Genomic DNA, 12,074 nt, shown 5'->3' with positions numbered 1-12,074 from the left:
GGGGTGTTTTTCTGAATCAACCCTCTGAACATCTTAGGAGACATTTAAGCAGGAAAGAACCACAATGGGAGGCTTTAGTTCTTTTACCCATTTCTGGTCCCCACAGCAGCAGTCCTCACCAGAAATGGTTTTCTTGCTTTGGGCGGGGGTAACTGTGGGGAAGGAGTCACTGCCAGGAGATGTGGAAAGGGGGCCCCAGAGCGTTACCTTGAAACCTGATCCCCCGGGATGTGGCAGAAGGGAAACAAGGTAGCTGAAAAGTGGGCGGCAGGCAGCAGCCTGCTGTTTATAAGGGGCAGGGGGAAGCGGGCACGGAGGTTTAGGCAGAGCAGCGTCTGGGACACACCACAGCGGGGAGTCTGCCTGGGGCAGGGAGCGGAGGCAGGTGCGGGCGCTCCGCAGTCACAGCCGGGCTGGGAGCAGCGCAGGGAGCAGCGGGCAGGTGAGGCTCAGAACCGCTGGGACGGGGCCAGTCTCCTGCTGAGGAATCTCTCCCAGCCCCGAGCCCGGCTCCCCCCACCTGCCCCCACAGCCACCCCCGCCCGGGCAGGAGGCCGCGGGGCTCGGCCCAGGGCTGGCGATGGGGACGCTCCAGCCCCTGGCGCCAGCGGCGTGTCCGGCGACCCCTCGCCCAGCCCCTCCCCGCTCCCTCCCGCGGGGGCTCAGCGGCGCACGCGGGCAGCGGGGCCCCTTCCCCGGCAGGAGCGGGGCCGCGTCTCTGGGGGCTGCTCGCTCCGTGGCCAGTGGCAGCTCGGCGTGACCCGCGCCAAGGGAGCCCTGCCTGCCGCCCGGACTGACAGCAAAGGGCTCGCGGGCACTGCGGGGGGCGGAGGGGACAGTAAGCGGGTCCGATCTGGCTTCCCCAGGCGGGTGATTTAAAGGGTCCGGAGTGCGCAGCAGGGGCAGGAGCCCTGGCCCTTTAAATAGGCTATGAATAGCTCGGCTTTCCCGCCATGTGGGAGAGACCAGTTGGGAAGCAGAGGGGAGAGCAGGGCTGCCTGCAGTCTGCCAGCACAGCACTTCCAGGCCCAGCAACTGGCCTAACTTGTAACCCCAGCTGGGGCGGCTCCAGGCCCCAGCACCCCAAGCGCCTGAATCAGTCTCCTGACCACTAAGCCAGAAATAGAACCTGAGGGGGTATCCGGTATTAGGACCTGGCTACACTTGCAGATGTAGAGCGCTTTGAGTTAAACCAGCATTCGGAGAGCGCAGTAGGGAAAGCGCTGCAGTCTGTCCACGCTGACAGCTTCAAGCGCACTGGCCTGGCCACATTTGCAGCACTTGCAGCAGCATTGGGAGCGGTGCATTATGGGCAGCTATCCCAGCAGGCAAGTGACTGCAATGTGCTTTTCAAATGGTGGGATGGAGTGTGACAGGGAGTGTGTTGTATGTATGTGGGGGGAGAGAGAGTGGGTCTTTGGAGCATGCTGTCTTGTAAGTTCAGACAGCAGGAGACCCCACCCTCAGCATTCCACAGTAATGGTTGCTTTGTCTCAGAGCAGATAAGCATGCCAGCTGTCAAAAACGGAGCTTTGAAAGGGCATATCTGCATTCCTGCTGTGATTTCCAGAATAATGACAAGAATGGCCACTTGACTAAAGGGGATTATGGGACGTTTCTGAAGTCTAATCAGAGTGCAGTTATGCAACACTCCATTCACACTAGTGCTGTAGCGCTCCAGCGAGGGCGCATCAAACGTTATTCCACTCGCCGAGGTGCAGTACCAGGAGCGCTCTAGTTGCAGAGTCAGAGCGTTCTATGTGCCTTGCCAATGTGGACAAGTAGTGAGCTACGGCGCCTCTGGCTGCTTTAATATGCTCTAACTCGCAAGTGTAGCCAAGGCCTTAGAGTTATATGGGCAGTTAGGTTGTAATTTTGCACCATGAAGGCACATTGCATCTGCAGAAGGATTTTTATGTATCTGGATGATCAAGATCTACGCTGCCAATTCCCAGTATAAGAAAGTGTGTTTCTAACATCAACTCCTTACAGGCCTACAATATGTCTCCATGCACCACCTGAGACATAGGGGACAGACAGAACTGTGGGTGGGGGTGAGAAGAGACTTTTGTTTAGGACCATTGAGAGAGTGTGTGGTCACGTGACCTAGCATGCCTCTTAGCAGAGACTTTGGTAATTACAAAGCATTATTGATCTCTAATCATTTTAATCATTTAATATTTTCACTGATTGTCTATTTCTCTTTGGTCAAGTCCTTACATAAAGTTTATAGTTACTGTTTTTAATGTGTTTGCTTGTGTGAGTTTGAATTATTTGTGAGTTCAAGTGCTGTAGCCACAACCTTAGTGTGGTTATCCCTTGTCTCGATGGCAGCACTGCCAAGTAGCTTGATCCTTTAGCATACCAGGAGGGGGAGGCAGGCACCTACCAGCAGCACCACGAAATGAGCCCAGGGTGACCGAAACTTTGGAACTGTTCAAAAACTGTGAGGTACCCCTCTCCTGTTTGCACTGCATTCAGGTACTAAGCTAGCACTGACAGGGAGAGTTACATCTTTACTTTGTTAAATAAACTTTTGCTTGTTTTCACTATAAATGTGTCTTAAGTGTTGTGTGTTAAGCAAAGAGGTGATCTGAGCTGGAACTGGTAAGCTGGGGTGTACTGTTCCTTTCCAAACAGCAAATCTGTAAATGCTGTGAGTTTGCAGTGGAGCAGGAAGATGCTCGGAGAGCTCAGGGGTTGGAATGTGCCTATCGCTAACCTGTAAAGAGACAGCAGGGCCTGCCTAGGCCTAGAGGGGAGTGCTTGTGTTGCCTGTGACCACTGGAGTGGAAGAGCTGACCTCCATCAGGCACAGACAAGGTTTTCTCGTGCTAAGGGCAGGTGGCCACAGCCCTGGGTACCCCCAGGAAGCAGGCCACATTGTTGTCCTAATTTTTAAACATGAACATAATTCTTTAGAAAAATAATTTACCCTCATGTAAAGGTAGTATGTAATGATAAATATTTTTTCTTCCCTAGGAAAAGTTGTTGAAAGGAAACAAACAATTAATAAAGAAACATAAACATATCTTAATGTGAATTCTTTGAATGGCTATTGTCTCTGAAAGGTTGTGCTGTTTCTTGTGTATGCAGATTTTTACCCAAAGTGATTTACTTCTGCAAGTCTAATAACCATACAACAGAATAACACAATGAAGGATGATTTAATAAATTACACAGAAGAGGAACCACCTAATCCTAGTGAGTTTTTCGGTTAGTTGTTTCTTCTTTTGAATGTTAGGCTAGTTGTTGGAAGGATGTTCTCCATTGCCACGAAACTAATCCACATTTTGAATCTTGCCTGGTAGACAAGTAAATAAGAGACCCTAACTGGATTTGTGGAGACCCTAACAAATATTTTCAGAAGTTGAACAAACTTTATTTACCTGAAGATACATTTACTACTTGGCCAATCATCACAAAGCTGTTTGTCATCTCTCCAGTGACAACGATAATAAGTGGCAGCCCTGTTCCATTTGCAACAGCTGCAATCAAGCCTATTATCATCAAAATGATATCCAGCCAATCGGCATACGCAAACTACATTAATATAAAGAAAAAGGAATTAATTGCAGGTTGACAAATTCACATAATTGTGACAATATCCTACTAAGACACACAGAATAGGATTTGTTTTTACATAGCACCATTTGCAATTGGGTATCCCAAAGCTCTTTATGAAGTAATGAATTAGATACTGTGAAGGCAAAAACAATACTTGGGATGCACTTTGAAAACGCTTACACACAGTTTTAGGCCAGTTTTTATTGAGGGACTTAGGACATGTTGGCAGGATGAATCCCCTAATCCGCAGAAAAAAGAATGTAGCTAACATCACCTGTGCAACTCACTGCCTCCCTGGGTGCATTCTACTACATCCCATATTTACTCAGTGCATTGAAAATGTAAACAAGAACAGGTAGTTGACAAACATTTGGCCGCTGCCTACCAATAGAAATGGGTACGTAGCAGTTATCACATTTAAGAAAAACACAGCCCTTGTTTCCCTGGATAATTCATGAGACATTATGCATGAATGATAAAATTATCTACAGTTGAGAGACCCAGGGCAAGGCCCTACTTACCGCACATGCTTCACTTCAGTCCTTAACATGGGTGGATTTCACTCCATCATGGTGCTAAGTGCTGAAACATCGTCAAGCACTGGCAGTTAGCTGCGGGGGGAACTTTGCACAACAGGCCGTATTTTTAATGAGGGAAGCCTGAGATCAACACACAAAAATGGCTGTACAGCAATACTAAGTTTTGCACAGACCTCTTTCTTCTCTTCTGAAATGCAGTATTGTGGTTGCATATTAGTCTGTCACCATAATGTACAACAGGCAAAGAAAAGGAACGATGAGAAATATAAATCAAACCAATAAACTATGCACTAACCAATTTCAAAATGCCAACCATCTTTTCCTTTGACTCCTCATTTTTCTTTCTAAAGAGATTAATGCAAAATTAATCCAGACCCTTTCTTGAAAGGCAGGGCAAGAAATGTAACAGCGTATTAAGATCAAGGAACCCCTACTTTTTCTTGTTCTTCTTTAACTCGTTATTTTGCTCAGGTTTTTCATCATGTTGGAAAGCAGTACTGCCATAGCTATTACTTGCAGATTCTGTGGAGGAGAAAGTAGGTTTTGCTTTCACAAATAGTAAGGTCTTTTAAGTCAGCTTCTTCTGAAGCACAGTAAATCCCTTTCTGAATTATCGGAGCACCAAAACCGTTGATTTTTTTAAAGCAGGAAAACTACATTTTTCTCACGCTCTTGAAACAGGTCATAACTTTCAACTTTTTCCTCCCCAAACATCACGTCCCAGCTGAGAACAAACATCATTTTCAGCCCCAAAAAACTAATTTTAAGGGAAGTCATTAAAGACTAACTTGGGCCTCAATATTGCAAAAACTAAGGGAATGCCTAAGTGTATGTCTACACTAGAAGTGCTACAGTGGCACAGCTGCAGCTATGCTCTCTGTAGCATACACACTTACTACAATGATGGAAGGGGGATTAGTGAATCTACCTGCTAGGTTGATGGAAGAGTTCTTCAGGTGCCTACAGTGGGGCTTAGGTCAGCTTACCTTTGTCTCGCAAGGGCATGAATTTTTTACACCTCTGAGAAATGTATTTACATGGTCCTAACTTTTAGATGTAGACCAGGCCTTTGTCTTTGCAGGATTGGAGCCTTAGAGTGGAACAGGCATCTTATTATTTGTTAGTATTTCAGTAGTACCTACGGGCCTCAACCCTACTGTGCTATGGGTGTACAAACAGAATCAAAAAGAGGATCTCAGCCCAAAGAGTTTATAATCAAGGAATAAGATGAGAAATAACAAGTGAATGAAAGAAACAGACAGAATGGAATAGTAAGGTGATAAAAGATGGTCACAACACACCAGCTGTCTATCCTCTCTCAACCTGAACTGTAATTACTGTGTTTTCCATCACTAGTTTTTAGAGCAACTTTGTAGAGACTTACAAGACACTATTATGTTTGTTTTGAGTATAGGGGCTTGGCTACACTGGAGAGTTGCAGCGCTGGTGGTGGCTTTACAGCGCTGCAACTCACTCACCGTCCACACTTGCAAGGCACATACAGCGCTGTATCTCCCTGGCTACAGCGCTGGTTGTACTCTACCTCGACCTGGGGAATAACGACTATAGCGCTGCTGATGCAGTGCTGCTCCGCCAGTGTGGCCACCAAAAGTGCTGTTATTGGCGTCCAGAGGTATTTGGAGGTATCCCAGAATGCCTGTTCAGCCACTCTGCTCATCATTTCGAACTCTACTGCCCTGGCCTCAGGTGGCCAAGCATCAGACCTGCCCTTTAAATGCCCTGGGAATTTTAAAAATCCCCTTCCTGTTTGCTCAGCCAGGTGTAGAGTGCAATCAGTGAATCTTTCCAGGTGACCATGGCTCCACGTGGCAAACGAGCCCCAGCATGGAGCAATGGCGAGTTGCTGGACCTCATCAGTGTTTCGGGGGAGGAAGCTCTGCAGTCCCAGCTGCGCTCCAGCCATAGGAATTACGATACCTATGGGCAGTTATCAAGGTCCATGCTGGAAAGGGGCCATGACCGGGACACGCTGCAGTGCAGGGTTAAAGTGAAGGAGCTGCGGAGTGCCTACTGCAAAGCCCGCGAGGGAAACCGCCGCTCCGGCGCTGCCCCCACGACCTGCCATTTTTACAAAGAGCTGGATGCGATACTTTGGGGTGACCCCACCTCCACTCCGAGGACCACGATGGACACTTCAGAGCGGGAGGAGGAAAGCGAAAGTGAGGGTACTGGGGTGGGAGGAGACACCCCGGTGTCCCTGGAGGCATGCAGCCAGGAGCTCTTCTCAAGCCAGGAGGAAGGTAGCCAGTCGCAGCAGCCGGTACTTGGTGGAGGACAAACAGAGGAGCGGGTTCCCGGTAAGCAGCTTTTATTTTCAGGATTTAAATTTTTTGGGAGAGGAGGGAGGGTTAGGGCTGCATGCATGCATGCCTAGATGTGGAACAGCACATCGATGTGGTCTATCATGTCGTGGTAATCGGCCTCGGTAATCTCTTCAAAAGTTTCAGCCAGAGCGTGGGCAATGTGCTTGCGCAGGTTTCTTGGGAGAGCCACTGTGGTCCTTGTCCCAGTCAGGCTAATGCATCCGCGCCACTGTGCCGCGAGGGGTGGGGGGACCATTGCAAGACACAGGCAAGCTGCACAGGGGCCAGGGCAGAATCCGCATTGTAGTAGAAGACCCTCCCATGCTTCCCAGGTAACCCGCAGCAGCGAGATATCTTCCAGAATAAACTCCTGTGGAAAATGTTGGGATAGTGTTCAGTGTAGGTACCCCCTGCAGCTGTTTGCTTTCCCCAATGCACAGAAACCCCGAGGACAGTACAGCCCTGAAACAATCAGTCCCCCTTACTCACCATTTCGGGGCTCCCGTGGGTTATGTGCGCTCTCTTTGGGATGGGAAAATTATGCGATTGTGAAGACTGTTACCCTCCTTAACGGTGGGGGAATAACTGTCTGATATAAACAATGCTGCCTCTGTTAAGTGTTGCATTTTTGCCTATACAGATGCAACCTTGAGATCTCAGCTGCCCGTGTTATCAACGGTTGACAGACTACAAAACCTCCGGAAGAAGCCGCGAAAAAAGCAAAGAAGACATGCTGCAAGCAGTTATGCAGCACTCTGTCACAGAGAATCAAAAAGTGCAGGACTGGAGGGAAAGGGAAAGCAGGATCTGCCAGAGAAATGCAGCAGACAGGAGTAAAAGCACAAAGCAGCTGATAAGCATCCTGGAGCGCCAAGCAGACTCTATCCAGGCGCTCGTAGCCATGCAGGCGGAGCATTACCGTGCCCGCCCCCCGCCGCCCTTGTCCCAAAGCTCTTTCCCTTGTTCCCCATGTCAGCTCAAAACTCCCTTCCCCAGCATCCAGGTTCTTACCACCACCACCAGCTGCCTCCAACACCTGTACGTTCACCAAGCAGTCCTGAGAACTATGACCCTTACCCTCTGCACTCAACCCCCCTCACCATGCAGTATAGCCATCCTGAAGTGCAGCAGTCATTGCACAGCACTCCAGACAGGACATATTCAAGCCTGTGACTGTACAGTCCACCACCCCACCCCTCTGCCCTTTTAGGTTCCCAAAAACTTGTGTGTCTGTTAATAAAGTTATTTTCTTTTCAATAAATGAATTCTTGGCTTTGAAAAGAGTCTTTATTATTGCAGAAAGTCAAAGATACCTTAGCCCAGGAAAGAAACAGGCACTGCAAATCAGCTTAGCAAACACAGATTCCTACTAACATTGTAACTACTGCACTTCACTCCCGTGCAAGGCACCAAACATTACTGTTGGTTTTCAGCCTCAAATTCCTCCCTCAAGGCATCCCTAATCCTTGCAGCCCTGTGCTGGGCCTCTCTAGTAGCCCTGCTCTCTGGCTGTGCAAATTCAGCATCCAGGCATTGAACCTCGGAGGTCCATGCCTGACTGAATCTTTCACCCTTCCCTTCACAAATATTATGGAGGGTACAGCACGCGGATATAACCATGGGGATGCTGCTTTCACCCAAGTCCAGCTTCCCATACAGAGATCGCCAGCGCCCCTTTAAACGGCCAAAAGCACATTCCACAGTCATTCTGCACCGGCTCAGCCTGTGGTTGAACCGTTCCTTGCTGCTGTCAAGGCTCCATGTGTATGGTTTCATGAGGCACGGCATTAACGGGTAAGCGGGGTCCCCAAGGATCACAACGGTCATTTCGACGTCCCCTACTGTGATCTTCCAGTCTGGGAAAAAAGTCCCAGCCTGCATCTTCCTGAACAGGCCAGTGTTCCGAAAGATGCATGCATCATGCACCTTTCCGGGCCAGCCTGTGTTAATGTCAATGAAATGCCTACGGTGATCCACAAGCGCCTGGAGAACCATGGAGAAATACCCCTTCCGATTAACGTACTCGGATGCTAGGTGGGGGGGTGCCAGAATAGGAATATGCGTCCCATCTATCACCCCTCCACAGTTAGGGAAACCCATTTGTGCAAAGCCATCCACAATGTCCTGCACGTTCCCCAGAGTCACGGTTCTTCTTAGCAGGAAGCGATTAATGGCCCTGCAAACTTGCATCAACACAATTCCAACGGTCGACTTTCCCACTCCAAACTGGTTCCCGACCGATGGGTAGCTGTCTGGAGTTGCCAGCTTCTTGATTGCAATAGCCACCTGCTTCTCCACCGGCAGGGCAGCTCTCAATCTTGTGTCCTTACACCGCAGGGTGGGGGCGAGCTCAGCACACAGTCCCATGAAAGTGACTTCTCATCCGAAAGTTCTGCAGCCACTGCTTGTCATCCCAGACCTCCATGACGATGTGATCCCACCACTCAGTGCTTGTTTCTCGAGCCCAAAAGCGGCGTTCCACGGTGCTGAGCATGTCCGTGAATGCCACAAGCAATTTCGTGTTGTACGCATTACACAACTCGCTATCATCGTCGGACTCCTCACTGTCACTTTGGATCTTAAGGAATAGCTCAACTGCCAAACGTGATGTGCTGGCGAGACTCGTCAGCATACTCCTCAGCAGTTTGGGCTCCATTTCCCACAGAAATCACGCTGCACAGAAACCGTTGAAAGAGGCAAGATGGCACCAAATGTGGACGGAAAAACAGGGATTGCTGGGATGTGAAGTGATGCATCACGGCGCGTTGGGACAGGAAGCAGAATGACCTGCACCCTCCGCCCCCTTCCCACAACCCATGGCGCCAGAATGGGAAGAGGTGCTCTGTGGGATAGCTGCCCATAATGCACCACTCCCAACACCGCTGCAAATGCTGCAAATGTGGCCACACTGCAGTGCTTTCCCTACACAGCTGTACGAAGACAGCTTTAACTCCCAGTGCTGCACTCCTGCAAGTGTAGCCAAACCCTAGAACTGCATTTGAATTGTTAACTGGCTCCTGACTCACATAGTGGAGCATTTGCACACTTAGGCCCCATTGCTGATGCATGTAAATAACTTTAGGCATGTGAGCGGCCACACTGAAACCCAATGGGACTACTCATGTGCATAAATGCTCACAGGATGGGAGCCTTAGTTATTTTCAAACTAGAGTGACTCACTAGGCACACCAGAGTCACTTAAGTTGGTAGAAAGGCCACACAGAGCTATGCCCAGCCAGTGCTGTGATTAAGTTAAAAGAGAATATGTGTATTCAGTGCTAGCTACAAATATTTTCTGAATGCTTCCTCCACATAGATCCCAAAGAAGGGTCATACTCGCTGGGTAACGACACCACAGAAGAAAACTTAATAGCCAGAGCAGCATAATTTGTGGAGACCCTAACAATTTACTGGATTGGCAGAGGTTCAGGATGTCTGCAAATACTTTAAGCACATGCACACTCCCATTGAAATAATTGATTAAAATGTTTACAGTTAAGCTCATGCTTTACTGGATCATGACATTAGGTAAGATTCCCTATCACTTTCCTATGTCATCGACTTCAAGGGGGCTACCCACATGCTTAAAGTTAAATGCGTGCTTAGTGCTTTGCAAATAATCCTCTTGCTCTAATCTGAACAGCACCAATTATATCCCAGCAGTGTATGTGGCAGAAATTAATTGCACATCATTTTAGGATCCCTTCACTACTGCGTAAACTGTGCCATTCATTTTGGGCCTTCCCACTTTTGGTCAGGGCATTTTTGTACATGATGTATGTGTCGAGAGGTTCCTACAAAGCTGCTCAGCCTGTTATTGAACAATAAAATGATATGCATGTCCTCCTGAAACGTTCTGAGAACATTGCTGGGCTGAACGGTGCTTTCTGTAATGCCCTTGAGAAGCTAAAGGGGATTAGATAGCTAATGAGTGAACAGAAGATGTTATTGATTGATGGAAAACCATAAGCTTGTAAAGGATTCATAAGCAAAAAGAGAATGATTTTTTTCATTAACTAACTTAATCTTTGTCCTTGTCTCACAGGGGTTAACTAGCATAATATGGTGCTTATTTGTATTTGCTTGCTTGCTATTGGCATATATCTTGGTAATTTGGCTTATGAGAATAGTTCCTGGCTTCCAACAGTGTTCAGCAAGAGAGAACTACTGCCAGGTTGTGGGGTCAAAGGGGATTCTGGCTTCTGTTTACTTGTTTGGTTTTATCTAAAGCACTTTTTCTTCAAAAATTGTGAGCAGTAACTCTTCCCTTTGCGAGCTGATACTCATAGAATCCTAGAAATGTAGGGCTGGAAGGGACCTTAAGAGATCATCAATTCCAGCCCCCTGCACTGAGTCAGGGTCAAGTATAGCTAGGCCATCTCTGATAGGTGTTTGTCTAACCAGTTCTGAAACCTCCAATAATGGGGATTCCACAACCTTCCTCGGTAACACATTCCAGTACTTAACTATCCTAATAGTTAGACAGATTTTCCTAATATCTAACCTAAACCTCCCTTGCTGCAGATTATCCTGATTATTTCTTGTCCTGTCTTCTGTGGATATGGAGAACAACTGATCACCATCCTCTTTGTAACACTCCTTAGCATATTTGAAGACTGTTAGCCAGGTCCCCGCTTAGTCTTCAGTTTTCAATACCAGCTTGCCCAGTTCTTTTAACCTTTCCTCAGGTTTTCTAAACATTTTATAATTTTTGTTGGTCTCTTCTAGACTTTCTCTATTTTGTCCACACATTTCCTAAACCGATACACTACTCTGGCAGAGGCCTCACCAGAGACAAGTAGGGTGGAACAATTGCCTCCCATGTCTTAAATATGGTACTCCCCTGACAGCACCCAGCATATTATCTTTTTTTTCTCACAACTATATCACGTTGTTGGTTCATATTCAATTTGTGATATACTTGAATTCCCAGATCCTTTTCAGCAGTATTGCTGCCTAGCCAGTTATTCCCCATTTTGTTTTTGTGCATTTGATTTTTCCTTCCTAAGTGTAGTACTTTGCACTTGTCTTTATTGACGTTCATGTTGTTGATTTCAGGCCAATTTTTCCAATATTACATAACAATGGCCATATTGGGTCAGACCAATGGTCCATCTAGTCCAGAATCCTGTCTTCTGACAGTGTCCAGTGCCAGATATTTCACAGTAAATGAACAGAACAGGGCAATTTTTGAGTGATACATCCCGTCATCCAGTCCCAGATTCTGGCACTCAGACATTTAGGGACATCCACAGCATAGGGTTCCACCCCTGACCATCTTGGCTAATAGCCATTGATGGAACTAGCCTCCATGACCTTATCTAATTCTTTTTTTAACCTAGTTATACTTATTAGTGATCACTTTCCTAATGGTTCCTAACATTCAGTTAGCTTTTTTGACAGCTGCTGCATCATGAGCAAATGTTTTCGGAGAATTGTCCATGATGTCTACAAGATCTTTCTTAAATGGTAGCAGTTAAATTAGACCCCTTCATTTTTTATGTATAGTTGGGATTGTTTTCTAATGTGCATTACTTTACATTGATCAACATTGAATTTCATCTGCCATTTTTTTGCCCAGTCACCCGTTTTGTGAGATGCCTTTGTAGCTCTTTGCAGCCAGCTCTGGACTTAACTATGTTGA

The 12,074-nt window shown here is 47.4% G+C and overlaps 1 protein-coding gene across 1 annotated transcript in view; it reads left to right on the top strand.

Moving 5' to 3' along the window:
- LOC120397246 (ATP-dependent translocase ABCB1-like) overlaps positions 1–12,074 on the top strand; it is a 56,136-nt gene that overhangs the window by 19,161 nt on the left and 24,901 nt on the right. The window contains exon 3 of the mRNA XM_039522956.1: positions 4,578–4,642. Within this exon, the coding sequence (XP_039378890.1) occupies positions 4,578–4,642 (65 nt within the window). The remainder of the gene's footprint in view (positions 1–4,577; positions 4,643–12,074) is intronic.

The sequence above is a fragment of the Mauremys reevesii genome, linkage group 2 (assembly GCF_016161935.1).
Source record: "Mauremys reevesii isolate NIE-2019 linkage group 2, ASM1616193v1, whole genome shotgun sequence".
Taxonomy (NCBI): domain Eukaryota; kingdom Metazoa; phylum Chordata; order Testudines; family Geoemydidae; genus Mauremys; species Mauremys reevesii.
This window is presented reverse-complemented; position numbering and strand designations above follow the sequence as displayed.